The sequence below is a fragment of the Amphiura filiformis genome, chromosome 13, assembly GCF_039555335.1.
Source record: "Amphiura filiformis chromosome 13, Afil_fr2py, whole genome shotgun sequence".
NCBI lineage: Eukaryota > Metazoa > Echinodermata > Ophiuroidea > Amphilepidida > Amphiuridae > Amphiura > Amphiura filiformis.
Window position 1 is genome coordinate 36676132 of NC_092640.1, and position 18926 is coordinate 36695057.

The 18926-nt window shown below is 35.4% G+C and overlaps 1 protein-coding gene across 1 annotated transcript in view; it reads right to left on the minus strand.

The window, feature by feature from the left end:
- Window positions 1-18152, minus strand: part of LOC140168291 (membrane metallo-endopeptidase-like 1) — a 44963-nt gene extending 26811 nt beyond the window's left edge. The window contains exons 1-7 of the mRNA XM_072191645.1: window positions 18042-18152; window positions 17560-17625; window positions 15824-15985; window positions 13785-13868; window positions 4364-4581; window positions 2353-2415; window positions 1127-1243 (exon numbers count right to left, since the gene is read on the minus strand). Of these exons, the coding sequence (XP_072047746.1) occupies window positions 1127-1243; window positions 2353-2415; window positions 4364-4581; window positions 13785-13868; window positions 15824-15985; window positions 17560-17625; window positions 18042-18117 (786 nt within the window). The 5' untranslated portion in view covers window positions 18118-18152. The remainder of the gene's footprint in view (window positions 1-1126; window positions 1244-2352; window positions 2416-4363; window positions 4582-13784; window positions 13869-15823; window positions 15986-17559; window positions 17626-18041) is intronic.
- Between the last annotated feature and the right edge of the window lie 774 nt (window positions 18153-18926).

Genomic DNA, 18926 nt, shown 5'->3' on the forward strand with positions numbered 1-18926 from the left:
GCTATGAATTGAGCAATGCAGTTTTTGCCAAAACTCACTACCATTCACAAGATGCTGTAAACTACCAAATCACAACAGTTTAAAATAATTAATAACCTTAAATTGTATAAAATCAGGATTTCAAATATGGTTATTTTGTCAACTCTATGTTCATTTTGTTGGAGCTTTTTATAGTGAGTTAAATGGATCAGCCGGTCATGTTTTATGTTTTGCCCTGTTATCATTGTTTATGAATTAATGAATATACCTGGTTCGTTTAAAGTACAAAAAACCTCTCCGTTATAAAGGAATACAATTAAAATATCTTTAAATTTCCCGGTATAGGGGCGACAATTTTCGATCCTTTCTTGACGTCACTACAGCCCAGGGAGCCCAAATATCGATTCAGCTGAGTGGGCAATGCTAGTTTTTTTCCTATGGCGGTTATCCACTTCACTTCATGTGTAAAATGAGCTGATTCCCGTAGTATTCCTCATTCAGATTAATTCAATGCATGACCTCGGAGTTACCTGCATGACTTTGGCGGCAATGGTTGGCGTTTTTGAAACAGTCATGGTTGCACATGTACGTTATTTTCGATTTTCTTGTTCCGTTTCCATGTTGCCAATATCGCTTATCACACGACCTTAGCGCCCGCCCCATGTGTGCAATGTGACCTCACCACAGCCCAAGTATCGAAACATGGCGACTTTCACTGATGACTTTATCAAATTAATTACACTAATTAGCAAAAGTGTTTGATTCTAACAATACCGTCAATGTAACTAGAAAGGAAAGTACTACAATATATATTTTTAAGAAATCGTCCGTATGTTACCTTTAATGCTTTTCAGTTATTAACCCTCCCCTCGGATTTTACGATTGTATATCGAATCATATTGAAATAATTTTAAAGTCCATTTCTGATCATTTGTTTTTGCATTGTTTAAAACACTAATTGATTTAAAAACAATTTCCAAGCAACAGTTTCCTGACAAAAAACAAACAAACAAACAAGCAAAAAAAACACAAAAAAAAACACCTAAAACAAAAAACAAACAAAAAACAAAAACAAAAAAAAGACAAAACAAAAACAAATTAATTACGATGTGATAGTACCACGGTTAATAGAGAAGAGTTTACTCACATTTGCCAGTAGGGTCTCATATTCTAACACAGCAGTCATATCAATAGTGGCTGCTCCTTCATCTGCTCCAAGCATGGTGGCTATAGTAACCATGTAATCGAAATATGCCTTCTTGTACTGTATGTAAAAAAAAATGTTGCAATGTTCGGCTGTAATCTTTGATATTCGGTGTATCAAAAGTTGTAAACAAGAAATAATACTGTACAGATGGGTTATCTAAGTTTATCTTTGAGAACTACCTGCTGCTTGGTTACAAACGTTGATTTATTGGGCCATTAGCATAATCGACAGCATGGTATAAATGGTAATAGAATGAGCTTAAGGATATATGAGGTATTGCTGGTCGAAGCAGCAAAAAAAAAGTCGATTTTCATTATCTGAATCAATATATTATTGAAAAATAACACTTTGGTGTTTTGCAAAAGTTCATTAATCATATACTTTGAAAACTTGTAAAAGCTCGTCGCTCAGCAATTTAGTATAACCAAACAGACATGCTGTAAGAAAGATAATAGTTATCAGGGAGGTAAGAATCGAAATGGCTGCCAAACAAGCAACAGTGGTATCAAGGATCGAACACGCACGCCCCACTTTCACCATAAAAATGAAGATTTTGGTATCAGATGAAATTGTAATGTAATTGTATTGTATGTTGCAGTACTGCACTTTGTGCCGCTCAAAACTTAGACTGAGAATGTTTAGGTGATGGGCCTTAATGTAAGGTTGAAAACATGCTTTACAATCGAACTACCCCAATTCTAACGTAGTACCTCAATCATATCTTCCCCCAATACTAAGAAAAAACTTTACATGTTACGTTTATGCTACTATATGCTATATTTACATTGTGAACAAATTAAAATGAATTTGTATGTGTTATACGATACTCAGTGGCATAGCCAGGTCTTTGGAAAGGGGGGGGGGTTGGAACACCAACTTGTAAATGTATCGACAGAAATATTTTCTCGCTGATTGATAAACAGGTGAAGGGGAAGAAACATACATATCGCTAATTTTTGCAACATATAGCGTACTTTCTTCCCCAACCGGTATACACGAAATTGTAAATTTATTGACCCCATTTTTTCACCAGAGACCATCGCGTACCGAATACCTGTAACCAACGGTCCATAAGTAGCTGTAGGGTGTTCTCCTTCCCCACTAGCTACGCCACTGCCGATACTGAATTTCTTACTTCAGAGAGTAGAAATGTGCAACGAACTTACGTGTGCATATTGTTCTTCGAGGTAGTAGTCCCTGCTCTTCATACCTAACGATGGCTGATCGATCTAGTGTAATAAATATAATAACAATAAAAGATAATAAATGAATCATATCCCAAACATGTCTTATCACCTGGTGCTTTGTAATAGCACCACCCTTCGTTCGACACCTCACCTGGAATGTAGCGAGGTGATACGCCACTATGACTTGTAACATTGTTCATTTTGCCGATATTTTTAGTATGTTTAAAAATGTATGTGAATAGTGGCGTGTAGTCGGCACGCCACTATGAAAAACACAGAATTTCACTTTGTAACGATGTCCAGTTTATGTCCATAGAGTTTTTTGGGTTTTTTTTTAGCAAAAAGTGGCTATGTCCAGCGTGATTATTATTTTTTTATTTTTTTATTTTTTATTTTTTTTTTATTTATGCAGATGATACAAATGCTATTATGTCCAATCCGAACCTTGATGAACTTATTTGTTCTGTTAATAATCAATTAACTAATATTTCTGTATGGTTCAAAGCCAATAAGTTGTCCCTTAATGTTCAAAAAACGAATTATATTATGTTTAAAACCGTCATAGCAATCGCACATACCACAATACTCATATATTTATAGATGGCAATGAACTTATTAAAGTAACTCGTACTAAATTTTTGGGTGTTATTCTTGATGAATCTCTGACATGGTATGATCATACCTCTTATGTTACCAATATTGTTTCAAGATATAGTGGAATATTATTTCGTCTAAAGCACATTCTTTCGTGTGATACGTTATTTACCTTGTACAATACATTAGTTCTACCTCATCTACACTACTGTAATATAATTTGGGCAGATCCTAACAATTGTAATTTGAATTCTATCTATGTGAAACAAAAGAGAATTATCAGGTTATGTACCAATTCTAGCTGGCTGGCCCATACATCACCTTTATTTGGACAGTTAAATACTTTGAATATTTTTGATATTCATAAACTTATCAAAGCTTTATTTATGTATAATTTCAGTATTAACAACATGCCTTGTAATTTTGCCAATTATTTTGTTAAAATATGGCCATCCACACTTATTCAACACGCTCATCCAATTTGTTTCGCCCTGCAATATTCAATTATGATTTGGCCAGAAATACCATTAGAAGGCAGGGCCCATTGCTCTGGAATTCTATCCCCGATGATATCAAAATCGCCTTGTCTCCCAATTCATTCAAACGCAGCTATAAAGATTATCTGATTTCTTTATACTCATAAATTTATTGCTTCATAAATGCCCTGTATCATAACATTCTATTTTGTACTGTATAAAGTTAATGCATTTTTTTTATCAATCGACTTTTGTTTATATGCTATTGCCATTGCCAACGTCATTGTCTGTCTGCACTAGTCCTGTCAGTCTGCCGTTTTTCACCCCGTCCTTGTCTGTTGTCTGTAGGCGTCTTTTGTTTTTGCACCGAGGGCAATCATGTCTTACGAGCTTTGCTCTTGTGATTGTCCTACCATCCTTTTCTTGAATATTTTGTTATTGTATATAATATGATGGTGAAATAAACTTGAACTTGAACTTGATTACCCTCTCGCTTTATGGTGAGTTACATTGTGTCATCAGCAACTGATTGATGGGTCCCGGTACTGCCCAGAATTGTTTGTGAAATAAATCTTGAAACTTGAAAAAAATTACCGATGCCTGTTATGTCCAGTTTTTTACTAGAAGTCTTACTATAATTTTGTGCAAGAACTGGTTATGTCCATTTTATGCCCCACCCAGTGGACCAATAAATATGAGACCCTAGCATTAACTTTGAAACAGTACTGGTAACAGATATCTGGAAGATTATTGTTTATGCTAGATTTTCTGATTTTTCAGCTATGATCAAACTTTAAAACTTGTTTTTCTCAGAATGTCATTTTTGGACATAGCTATTTCTTGCTCTAAGTCCTCGGTTCGTTCCTTGAAACAGAGAATAAAATCAAATATATAAAGATATAAATAAACCATCATCTTACAAATAATACATATCGTGTTGAATCTTTGTCATCTACTCTAACAAACGATCCGACGATGACGTCATTGTTGTATTGTCCCGATAAATGGCCCATTAAAGCTTCGAAATCATAATCAGTCTGGTTCCAATTACCACCTTTAGTATCTCCTAAAACGGGCCAGCCTCCGAGATCGTGTAGTAGATTACTGAGTGGTTCATCATCACGCTCATCAATGGTCTCTGTGTCATTAACAAAATATAAAATAACAGAACTTTATTTGTTTAAAGGTCAATTTGTGATTGTAACATCTTCTTTTTTCCCATTATGGATGTATTATAGCCACCACTACCACTGATATAACAAATATTAACATCACAGCCTCCTATTAAATACTTCGGATCTTTTGTATTGAAACCGTATATAGTCTTAATTACCACTGTGACCTTCTTTAGCATTGTTTTGAACATTAAAGTCTAAAGTCGTACTGTTCACACGGTCGGACACAAGTGACTTATAACCGGAAATAAGCGACTTATTACCGGTAATAGTGACTTATTAACGGTAATAAGTTACTTATGTCCGACCGTGTGAACACGACTTAAATCGAAATATACTAGAAAGGTTAGAATGAACAATGGCCTCGGACAATGGCCATAGTCATAGTGGTGGTATTTCATCTCTTCCCACTTACTGTGACCCGGGTGCGATATTTTTTACTAGTCAACATTTGCATCACATAATACATTTACATGATATAAGTCGTGTTCACTAAAGCCATGACTTCTCCGTGATACGGAAAAACGGAAAAATTCACGGAATTCAGGGTTTGCTCACGGAAATTTGAAAATGCCACAAAGTAATGAATATCTGTGTAAAATGTCTAACTTTTGTTTTGATTTGCAAAAAAAAAAAAAAAAGAAAAGTGATAATTTAGTAAAAAGGTACATATAATTATATAAGACACATTACACTTTTAAAAACATGGGAATGTATGCACTTTTCGGTGCTTTATAAATGTAAAACGGAATTTAAATTTTGTAACACGGAAAAATCATGGCTTTAGTGTTCACACAGTCGGACATAAATCACTTATTACCGGACCTAAATTTCGTCGGTAATAGTATCCGATGTATTAAAGTGGCAGTAGGAAGGAGCGTCGGAAATAAATCTATCGGACATAATGTGCCATATCCGACAATTTAATGCCGAAGCTGAGCAGGGTTAAGACCGGTCATAACGTTGTGCCTGATAATATTAGTAATTACGTGTAGACCACACTCTTGGGCTGTCGGAGATAACTGTGACCTTTGACCTTGGTGCAAAGCCAGCTTCTCAGTAGCAGCTGAGGTGTTATTTCATCTACAACGCCATTCGCTACGAAATATTGCCGCAAAAGCATGAAAACGAAACAAAACCAAATTAGCGAAGTCATTTTAGTAGCTATTTGTCGTGACTTACCAGTAAAGAGGTTGCCGTATTTGCCGGAACGGGTTAGGGTTAGGATTAGGGCTTCTGGCAAATACTTTCATCGTCACTCTCTTACAAAACCACATTTAGCTTGTCACGGACCTGTGACCGGTGATAAGCTTGAAGGACATAAAGACGTTGGATCTAGCGCTATTGTTGCGCTGAGAGATTAGCGGACAATTTTAAATAGCATCGGACATAAACCTAGATAAAATATTACCGGTAATAACTGCATATCTACCAAAAAAACGTTGACAACGTAAAGAAAGCAGCAAGTTTAAAAAGCCCCCACCTCGGCACACTTTTTGAAACTTGGTCCCATTTGTAAAAGGTACGGATTTAAACCTTATCATATGATCAACTTAAAACATTTCCAGAATTGTTATGTATCTTTAATGCGCCGTATTTTGTTGAAAATCAAATAAAAAACACCGATTTGTTGTTGATGTTCAAAATGGGACCAAGTTTCAAAAAGTGAGCCGAGGTGGGGGCTATTTTAAACTTGCTGCTTTCTTTACGTTGTCAACGTTTTTTTGTAGATCTCCTTTCTCTTTATGAATGAAGCCAAGCAGCTCCAATCGTGCAAAGTCATCAGGTTACGAAGTACTCAATAAAACGATCAAACGAAACAAATAGATGTTTGAAATCATGTTATTCTTGATTTATGACAATAAAAAAATTAATAAAACTTTATCAGTGTTTTTTTTTTAACTTGCTGGTCACAGCTTCCGCGTGATTGTAATGTTAATAGGGATACATATGATCGATTTACATTTTATATACTTTAATTATTCAAGGTAACTACGAAAATGTAAATAATGGACAACACATACCCAATGTTGACAATGACAGAGAGACACGGAGTCAGTTCGATTTTCTTCAAGTTGAACAAGGAAATCGCGTTTATAATGTAGCCTGGCTTATACTACGGAAGCGCCTAAATGCCACGACTTGGCAATAATATGTTTTAATGTTTGTGGTTCTTTGTAGCCCTGCGAGGCAATCTAGTTGGATATCCAAATTTCGCTGTCTGTGGCTCTAGTTGGATATCCCTATTGAGCGGCGGTTGTTTGGCGGTCTTTCGCGTATTGTGGTTTTAACTTCCCTCATTATGTAAGCCCTGCCCTCTATCGGGGGCTAATTTATAGCTTAAGCTTGTTGGATATCCATACTTCGCGGTGTGTGGTTCTTTGTAGCCCTGCGAAGGCAATGTTGTTGGATATCCCTATCAAGCGGCGGTTGTTGGCTGTCTTTCGCGGTTTGTGATTTTAATTTCCCTCATTTTTCAAGCCCTTGCTAATTTGTAGTTTAAGCTTGTTAGATATCCATATTTCGCGGTTTGTGGTTCTTTGTAGCACAGCGGCACAATCTAGTTGGATATCCAAATTTCGCTGCTTGTGGTTCTTTGTAGCCCTACGGGGCAATCTAGTTTGATATCCATATTGAGCCCCGCTTGTTGGCGGTTTTTCGCTGTTTTAAGTCACTAGCCTTTAATAATTTAATAATTTTATAACCCCCCTTTTTTGGTGTACAAAAATTATGACCCCCTATTTTTTGTTCAAAAATTCTATGACCCACCCAGTATATTCACGACCCCCTCCATTTCGAAGAAAATGACAGCCCCTTAGCTACCTTACTGTTCTCATGCTTGTCAAAAATTTCTAAAAAAGTGTCTTTTTAGATTTCATTATTTTGAATCATTGATACTGAAACATTAGAATAACCGAAGTTGAATTAGGCTTCTCCCGCCTAGCTGGTGACGATACACATTTTAATGTGAGTCACGGCAACTACGAAATGCAAATAATGAAAAATAATGTTGGCTACCAATGTGGCTACATAAATACACGGCGGCACAAGTGGTAATGTGCCTATCACAGCACCTGTATCAGATAGTAGGTATTCTTGAGAGGACACACTAATCTAACGCAAAACTAGCAATAAAGGTCCTGTATGCTTTTATCGATTGGCTCCAAACAAAGGGTTTGAACTGGTGTCCTTCACCGTAATCATGGCGCAGCGCAGTCGATTCAATCAAATGTTCTCATCAATCTACTTTTGATCGCAGTGCATTTCGTCGGCTGTATTCCGTAGTGGCGTATAGTGATTTTTGGTCATTTTTTTGAAAATTAGCACATATGTTTTTAAAGGTGAACCTCATTGAAAATAAAGTTATATATCAATGGAAAGCTTATGATGTCAGGAAGCAGAAAATAATATTTTTTATTTGCCAAACGTACCAGGCTAGACACAATCTCAATGCAAAGATTTGATATTGGCACCCCCCCCTAAATTACAAAACGAAATCGTTCAAATTGGGCGCTTTCGTTGATGACGTCAGCTCGGGGACACGCAGTTACTTCCGGGTTTGATTGTAAACACAATGTCCATGCATTACTGTGGCATGCATCGGGCCAATGTACGAATTCAGTCATTGTCAACTTACTTTACATGAAAAATATCTTCAATAAAATAAGAATAACATGAAGGAAACATCATGATCAAATCAAGAATGAAGTTCCTGAATAAAGGGTGTGGATTTAAAAATGGGAAAAGTGCTGGCCGGGGTGATTTGGGATAGGCCAAAACCATCCACGATATGCATAGGGAATATTACAGTAAAGCAAGAGCGAAGATTCCCCGAAGAACCGGAATGAAAGCAGATTGCAAAAAATAACTGCTAGTGCTACCAGTTCAGATCGTCACACCAAGTAGAGATGAACTTATCACGATGAGAAAATGAAGGAATAGAATAAGGTACATGTACAGGATTTTTTAATTATTTCTTAGTTTTGCAACCGGTCATGTATGATAGGCGATACGGGCCGGGGCATATGGGATGAACTCACTGACTGACTGAGTCTCAGTCGCCGAGTGTTCGGTATCCGCGACTGTACTGCTTGCAGACAAAATGACCGATTTGATATTCACATTCTGATATTTCCAACTTATTGCTACTTTGTCAGCAAAATTTATTCCTGTAAATGTTCCAAATATCAAGGAACGATTGATCAAATCAGCTAATACACAGTGCTCCCGGAAGACGAGAAGCGCTAGCGCTGTTGGGAATATCCGCCTCGCAGTTTCTTCAGTATTTCGCTACTACCATCATCCATACAACAATTACATAGATGTTTTTCTTTTTCAGTAGGGCTACACCGATTGTGCTATCATCAAGAACTGTGACAGAAATGACAATATTATAATCTAGATTTCAGAATTCCATCAAATAACGGTCTACCAAGCCTAAATTGTATTTATAAAGTATTTGTTTCTTTCAATTGTGAATTCATGCATGGAAAGAATATTTTCCGCAATGATATCCGATCGGGGAATGATCACGGCGCTAGATATGAAAACCTTTTTATGAGCTGGATTTTATAATGAAATCTTTTTTGATTACTGCAAGACAATATTTTTTAGAAATCAGATATTTTAAAATGAATCAAGAACAGGGAATGTTACTTGATAAGCAAGTATTTAATTTGATGTTTATATTATTATGCCATGACCGGTCACCGGTCGCAGCAAGAATTTGCGCATGGAATTGATCACAGCGCGAAATTCGAACTCAATAACCCAATTTACCCAGCCAGTTTCGACTGATTTTGTCCAAAATTTACGGAAAATTTATGTGTTGACAATAATTCTATTATTTGCAACTTGAATATTCCTCTAATTTCAAGCTTAATTGCGAAAATGCTACAAGCAGACTTGATCAAATCCCGGGGATCAAATCCCGGAGATCAAATCTGCTGCAACACACCGGACCGCAAGTGCTACCAGAGGACGAACTTGGCGAACTTGGCGACTGTGTTTGCGCATATCCACCTTGGTCGGGTGCCTGCTATTTCTTCAGCAGTAATTTACGCATCGTGTTCGGTAATCCATAAAACATGAATGTTTCACTTTTTCAGTACCGTACACTGATTGTACTACCATTAAAGAATCGTGACACAAGTGACAATATTTTAATTTTATTCAGATTTCAGAATTCCATCTACTAAGCCTAAATTGTAGTTATTTTATTTTAAAAAAAAGTATGTTTCTTTCAATCGTGATTGCGTGGAAAGAATGTATTTACCGCAATGCGCTAAATATGAAAACCTTTATGGGCTGGATTTGATGAAATCGGCGGGTTTTTTAAATTAATTTTTTGATTACTGCAAGACGATATTTTTATACATCAGATATTTTCAAATGAATCAAGAATAGGAATGTCACAAACAAGTATGTAATTTGTTTTTCGATCATGTTTATTCAGTCCATGACATGAGCGGTAGCAAGCATTTGCGCATGGAATTGATCCCGGCGCGAAATTCAAACTCAATTACCCAATTATACCCAACGAGTTATGACTGATGTTGTCAAAAATTTACGGACAATTTATGTGCTGACAATAATTCTATTATTTCTAATATATATATAGAAGGAACCAGCAACTTGAAGATTCCTCTAATTTCAAGCTTTATTGTGAAAATCAGACTTGCCGGGCAGCTTGCAAAGTACAGGAAGCAAGTCTTGTTTACATGTTTCCGAGTAGGATCACGTGACTGCGAACCCTGAGCTTACGTCACGAGCATTCTCAAGGTCATAGACGATTGATTTGGGTGCTTTTTGGGCGCCTTAAAAAAGACCAAAAATTCATTCATTTTTTTAATTTTTCAGCTTTATTGGCCATCAAAAAAATCGGAAAAAATTATTTTTAGTATCCTGACATCATAAGCTTTCCATTGATATATAACTTTATTTTCAATGAGGTTCACCTTTAATAATTTTCTCTGTCATTTTTCTAAGTCTCATCTGTCAAAATTAGCTAATTAATTAATTAAATGTGGTGTATAGTTACAAAGTGAAATTTTATGTTTTCCATAGTGGCGTTTAGACTATACGCCTCTTTTTATACACATTTTATAATAAAGAAATATCGGCAAAAATGAAAAACATTGTATGTCATAGTGGCGTACACCTCGCTACATGTCATAGTGACGTATCTGCCACTATGGGATGAAGCCGAGGAACAGTAACGCCATAGGGATTACACGGCGATCGAGGTGGCGTAAGGTTAACGTTAGGTTAGGATATTGCGTCTTGCGTGTTTTCCATAGTGACGTATAGTTTTGCACTTATTGTTTTCAGTTTGCCAGCAATATTATGTATTTATTTCTTTTGGAAAATATATAACAATTAAATCTATTTAGTTTACTACAGATATGTCACATCATTTACAAAACATGATGAATGTCTAATTTACACAACTCGATTTTAAATTGGCATTTCTTCAACCCCGATTTTCTCGAAAAGTTGTTTATTCGCGGTGCCCCACTATACGCCACTATGGAATACAGCCGACGATTTGTTGTTATGTGTGTGAGACGAACTGTCGCGATGTGTTCAAGCATGGTGATAGTAAATTTGAATGAAAATCAAACATGTTTGTTTGATAAAAAATATCAGAATAGCAATGGATGTTTAAAATTGTTAATTAATAAAACATTAAAAAAAATCAGGTAGTGGTAAGTTTCGAAATTAATCAAAACAAGCATAAACGGATTAGAAGTCTTTCGCTCTACCGTCACACCACCGAGACGCGATAGACGAGCGTTTGAAAATGTGGGTATTAATATGAATACATGTTGTCTTCCAGAAAGAATAAAAGAATTGCAAAAGCTTTATTTTTGGGCGAATGGGGCTCAGAATGTGTATGTAGGGTATCCAAGAAAATGCCTGGGTATATTTGAAAGTGAATCTCAAAAGGTAGTATGAAAGTGATGTGCCAGTGGAGGTATAGCCGTCTAGAAAAATCTGGATATCAGTGTTATTTTTCCAATAATTTTGGTTATGAAATACCGCGTGAAATGAAGAAAGAATGTTTGTTTATTGTCAAATAAGGATTGATGTCACATTTTGAATTAATGAGTTGTTAAAATATTACACTTGAGGCAGTAAATAAGATTTAGCATGGTTTTAGATATATTTTTTACCCAGCGAAAAATATCATAGAACAATAGCCTAATGTTTCGTGTAAATATAGTCTCGCTGGAGCATCTGTTTATTCTTCTTTATCAGTCGTTTTTTAACTTGGTGGTCACCGCATGACTCAATGTGAACAGAGCTATACTTTAGTACATGCGGCTGGATTGCGCTGTGTTCAGTTTTGTACGACGGATTTATTGCTATAATTATTACCTCTTACTTAACAAAAGAAAAAACAATTTATTACAATTAAAATTCTACCAGGGTTCGAACCTTTGGATTAACAGTCATTCTGCCAGAAATCGTTTGTTTATCATACTTTACACACGATATACTATTACTTGTCTATTACTAATAAATACGTTTATGATATCCGATCAATAATGAACCTTGCCGCCGACTATGCGTTTCCTATGCAAATGTTGACTAGTAAAAAAAATATGGCGACCCGGGTGAGTTCTGGCCAATGACGTAGAAAAACATAGATCGCTGAGCTCGAACTGGTACGTTGCCGTTTCATTGACAATCACACACTGAATAAGCTATTATGAAATGAAGGGACCTAACAAAATCAGCATCAAATGAAACTAAAATGGGAACTGAATTTACTCTAGCATGTATGGATTAATAAAATTAAATGAATTACTTGTTTTAGCATATTCAACTTTACTGTGTACCATTTTTTTATCAAAAAATTGCTGAATAACAAAGGCAAGCACGCTCCTAAATCTAGTTCATTCGCCCGTTGCCATGAGTGCTCTACAGGAACGGCGACTGAAGGCGAAATTTCGAAAAGTGGTAGAGTTGTTTAGCGTGGCAACACTGATGAAATACCAGATTCAGGCGTGTTTGCCTTTATAATTCAGCAATTTTTTGATAAAGACAATGGTATACTGGGAAATTTAATGCGTTTTAATACATGATTTGTTCAACTTTGTGTATTTATACAGCACCCAAACCGGGACCCAAACCGGCTTCACAGATTCGGCGAGCAGGGCACTCTATCCTTTCTACCTCATTGGTTCTGGCATTGCTCTTATGAACTGTCCCCATCCTGATGATGCGGAGTATCGGCTGAAAAAGCAATAGCTCTCAAACACAATATTGTTGAAATATTACTCAGCAAATTTGCAGGAATATCCGCCAATACAAGATAAAACTATTTGTCATGACGAATCATGTAAATTAAGGGATCTAAAATGAGCATTTATTGCGTCTCGACAGTATTTTTTGTGGGACATGAGAGCACCTCAGACCTATCAAATTGCATTCTGAATACGAAGCATGTCTTTCTGATATCAAATAAATTTCATTTTTTGAAAATCACAATATAATACAAATTTTATGACAAATTATAAAAATTTGATATGTTTCAAATTTTTGATATATAACAGTCCTCGAGGTAAATTATATAAATCTAATGATATATTCTTAAAGTGTATGTAGCAGGGAGGAAAAAGCCGACGGTCAATTGAAAATTTTGACCTTTCATATTGAAGATATGGATTTTTTTCCCAAAAGACCTAATTTTGTTTGGTGTTTTGGGAAAAAAATCCATATCTTCAATACGAAAGGTCAAAATTTTCAATTGATCGTCGGCTTTCATCCCACCTACATACACTTTAAGTATAAATCATCAGATATATAAAGTTTACTTCAAGTACTGTTAAATATCAAAAATATCAATTTTTAATGATTTGCCATAAAATGTGTATTAAATTGTGAATTTCAAAAAATCAAAATTATTTGATATCAGAATGACATTCTTCGTATTCAGAATGCAATTCGATATGTCTGATGTGCTCTCATGTCCCACAATAAATACTGTCCAAACGTTCATACCCCAGCCCTTAAGGTCAAGTTAAAGAGAGATCAAATTAAGAAAGAAGCACACCATATCTCCCGAAACCGTTAAAACTTTCGGTGGGGTAAAAACTCGGCATTTGGCATGATGGTATAAAATCTCGTCAAACATCATTACAGATGAGCATTGTCTTACCTAGATCCACACATGACGAATAAAAGTCCTTCACTTTTGTTATAGCGGTTTTATCATCAGTGGACTTTTCTCTCTCAAATAGTTCTGAAAAATAAGATATAGTACATTTTATTCGTATAACATGTACTATAGGTTTTCTCAGTTAATTTAACTCATTTTTTGTTATATTTAATATCCCGATAAGTTTGAATTCGTCCATAAAATTTGGAAGTGTCTGTTTGTAAACTTAAATTTCGTCTTTGGTCAAATATATTCAGATTTTGATCAAAACTATTCATACAATGTTGATTTAATTTCGTCTAAATGTACTTACATTGCGTCCAATGTAGGGGTTATCAACTTAATGTGTAAATATATTTCGTCTTTGATCAAATCTTTTCATATTCGGGTCATTTAATTTCGTCTTTAACATAAAGCATGTAAAAGTTTTTCTTTTTCTTTTTGTCTTTCTCTCTTTCATTCTTTCTGTTTTTCTTTCTATTTATATATATTTGATATTTCTTTATTTTCTTTATTTGTTTTCTTTCTTTCGTTATTTGTTTTGTTTTGTTTTCTTTTGTTTTGTTTTGTTTTGTTTTGTTTTCTTTTCTTTTCGTTTCTTTTCTTTTCTTTTGTCTTCTTTTCTTTTTTTTTTTGTTCTTTTCTTTTCTTTTCTTTTTTTTTTTTATTATTTTGTTTTTACTTTTGTTTGTTTGGGTTTTTATGTGTGTGTTTTTTTGTTTCTTTCTCCTTTTATATCATTATATATATATAACTTGATTGTATGGTCCTCTTTGTCTTGCTGCCATATTATTGCGATAACTGTTATTTGGTCAGAATAAATTTAGACACGTCTGTCGGATCCATATCAGCAATGTGAAGACCGGTAGTTCAAATCTAAGCCGCACTCTAAAAATGAAGGCCTACAATGCATTATTATAACATATGGAGGACGAATTGCTATGATCAAGGCATGACGATTAATGAACAAGGACTAATTATAATTGTGCAAGTACTGTCCATGCAACAGGTGAGACGATTTCAATGCGGTTTATGATGAAATTAAATAAATATTGCATGAATCTTTTTGATCAAAATATGAATTTATTTGACCAAAGACGAAATTTAAGTTTACAAATAGACACTCCCAAATTTTATGGACGAATTCAAACTTAAGGGGGTACTATACCCCTCAATAAATTTGTGTCTTTTGTTGCATTTTTCTCAAAAAGTAATAACACAGTGGTAACAAAAGTGATGTATATTATCGGGGCAAGGAATCCAATTACTGCACTGAAATTTCAGAGACTGAAGACAGGCGGTTCGTTATTTATGATAAGAAAAGAGGTACCGCTAGAATGTACCTCATTTCCTATCATATATACTGAACCGCTTGTCTTGAGTCACTGAAATTTCAGTGTAGTAATTGGATTCCTTGCCCCAATAATATACATAACTTTTGTTACAAGTGTATTATTACTTTTTGAGAAAAATGCAAAAATAGTCACAAATTTACCACAGGGTGTAGTACCCTCTTAACGGGATATTAAATATAACGAAAAATGTGTGTTAAATTAACTGAGAAAACCTATATTACGAACAGATTAAAATATTGGCTGAAGTATTTTGCGAGATATCCATTCAATACAATAGGGTGGCGTCATGATTATACAAGGTGTGAGGGAGAAATTGGACCCAATAACTCACGCGCACTGAGCTGTTGATGAGCACGTGAATAATTGAGTAAAATTTCTCAAGCAACAAGCATTTAAAGGATGTCTCCGGTAATCACAATTCATTCAAGACGTAATCAGTAATCATTTAAGACGAATTCTAACTTGACCAGGTGTGAAATTTAATGAAATAAATGTTAAATTAAACGTGAAAATCTATACTAAAACTTCACACGAAGTGCAAAATATAATGAGTGTCTGATTTACACAGCTCGATTTTTTATATTGGCAATTCTTCAGTCCCGATTTTCTCGAAAAGTTGTTAATTCGCTGTGCCTACCTCACGCCACTATGGAATGAAATTGTGTATAATAACTTTGATCTTACCCTTCAATATGACTTGAAGCTCTTCTCTAATAACCGCAAAGACATCGTAGCTGGAACGATCTTCTGGAATAACTTTTCTCTTCATCCATCCACCACAAGCGAACTCAAAGAAATTGTCACACGGGTCTATTGAAGAGTCGATGTTTTGAAGCATTTTGCCAGCTAAGGAAAGGTAGACGTAATTTATTTATTTGTTATTTATTCACAAAAATTACAAATGAATGAAAAATACATTATATAAAAAGAAGGGAGAATAATAGTTTACATGATTTAAATGAGAGAAGGAGAAAGGTGACGAGAAGACGAAAAAGAAGAACATGCGCGTATTTGGGGGGGCTTTGGGGGCGCCAGCCCCCCGGGGTCAAAGCAGGGGCGGCAAAAGCGAAAGAAGAAGGGCGGCAAAAAGAGGGGCGGCGGAAGAAGAAGGGGCGGCAAAAAGAATTAGTAAAGAAAAAGGGCGGAAAATGTGAAAAAATTGTACTATACTTAAAAATGTGTTGCTTTTGGGGCGGTAGCGCATATAAATCCTTTTTTTTTCTCTCTTCACTTTTTCAAACGATCGTAAAAATATTGGGGCAACCTTTTCGGGCTGTTGAGGGAGGGGCGGCAAAATTGGCTTTTCTTCAGCCCCCGGGGAAGGGGCGGCCACGGTACGCCACTGAAGAAGCCCCCAAAACATGCAAAAAATACAGGAAAAAGATGAAAGGTAGGTTTTGAGTCATTCAGCTTGAACCAAAGTCAACATTCGTTCGATAAGTTATGAATGGGCTTTTCTGTGACATTAAAGATGGATATTTATGGGTTCATTATCTAGATTTAGGCAACATTGGAAATGAAATTTGTACCGTACGTACTGGCAGTACTATACTCTACATGTATCAATCAGTGTATTACAGATATGTGTGTACATGTCAAGATAGCGATGTTCAGTACTTCGATTATGCTATACTGTACCGAGTGTTGGAATTAAGCCGTTAACTGACAATGCACTTTACTTTAGCAATGTATCGTAATGCATGCGAGAGAGAACGGTATACATTGGACATAACCTAGATTTTACTTTTTTTTACTCCGATACATTGCGTTTTGAACTGATAAAAAGAAAAACCAAAAAGAAAAAATCTTTATCCTTGAATTCGTATCATGTTTGTTGAACGAAACTCACAGTTGACCAGGATCTGATGACATGAAATCTATCATGAATTCTGTTTCAGAATAAAATAACACAAAAAGAAATAAAAAGAAAGAAAGAAAGCACATATCCTAGTGACCCATTCACATTTTAAAGGAATTATTGTTTAGGTCCAACGTATTTTTAACAATAAACGTTAAAAACCTCTTAAACAACTAGTGATTTAAAGTCTTTCATGCAGCTGTTTAAGGCATTAAGTATTTAATGGTAAAAGTTTGCAAGCAGTGGCAAAGTTTATAGCTTTTAACCAATTATTTATTAAAAGAGAGGGCTACGTAACCATGCAGCGCGTGTTTAAGATTTAAAACTAGTTAAGGGATGTGGAATGAGCGTCTCGACAGTATTTCCTGTGGGACATGAGAGCACATCAGACATATCGAACTGCATTCTGAATACGAAGTAAGTCCTTCTGATATCAAATAATTCACAAAAAATACTGTCCAAACGTTCATACCCCATTTCTTAAGAATTTTTATATCGAGAAAATAAGAGTGTGGCCGAGAATAATGTTACGAATGAGAAGCAGGAGGAATAAGAAGGTTACCTGTTGCTACACAATGAGGCGTGCTACATATCTCAGGAACAGTAGGCTCATGTACGGCTAGAACAACTGAAAAAAAGACACGATAAGGGATTCTACAATCACTAACAACAGGCTAACAACAATAAAAACAATACTGATGTCAAAACTGCAATTTCGCCCACTGAATGCATTCATTATGATACAAAGTGGCGGTATATCAGATGATGCAAACATGACACGTTTATTTACCCAACACACAACAAATGGGCTATAGTAAGGGCTGATAGTCTTATTTTACAGGGTGGACTGTTAAGAAGGTTGAGGTTGCAGTTCTGGATCGTAGGACTTGGAAGCATCTCTTGAGCCAGGCAGCAGGTGCATAAATTCATGACGCTGACTGATAGGTAGGTATAGGTAGGTAAACGTGCCAGATTGAATTAGCTAAATGTTCAAGTAACTTCCCCTTTGATATTATTTCCCATTTATGACCCGGAAGTACTTACTTATACCAATTAACATTCCTACGGCAACCAATAATAACACGGCGCTCAGCACCTTCCAAAATTTTGTCCCCTCCATATGGAGTTGTGTTTTAGTTTCAGTAGTTACCACACTGGAACCCCGGGACTGGAACTAATACGAGACAGGTTTTATGTCTCCCTGCAATTGAAATCAAGAATGTACAAATAACTTTTTAATCGTATGTCATATGTTTAGCATTTTTTCAGAATAAATGGTTCTGATAAATTTCAGAATTGATAGTCATGAGCAAAGTAAAATAGTAATACGATACCATGATTTAGAGGCTGTGTGATACACTTGTGTGAAAAAAGTACATAATTCCTCCACGAGACATAACTCGCAAATGTAAAATCGGATTTAACTGAAATTTTAAGAAAAAGCCGTTTGGGTGGATATCTATTGAAAAATGTTTTAAAAAGAGTATGCTATAGGATCACAAAATGTTTTCTTCTTCTTCTTCTTCTTCTTCTTAATTTATTTACCAATCTTTGCCAAGAACATGTGATAATGAGTCAAATTTAAGGCAACAATCAGAAATAATTAGGATGTTACATAGCGATGTATGCTTGAACCATGTTTTGTACTTTGTTCTCAGAATTGCCAGAAAAATGACTTACTAGGCAATTATTGTCGTTGTAGGGTTGCAATTTGGTATTTAAAATGTTATTCATCATAACTGTACTTTTTCAAACATGTGTATGGCACATTTAAACATGTTATTCATCATCGACTACTTCAAACTCAATTACGACCTAATGCATGTTGTCACCAGAATTTAAATCAGGAAAAGAACCGTAATGGTTTATCGTCAAAATACAATCCACGGGTTTTGATAGAGGAAGGTAAATTTGAAATAACTGAGACTT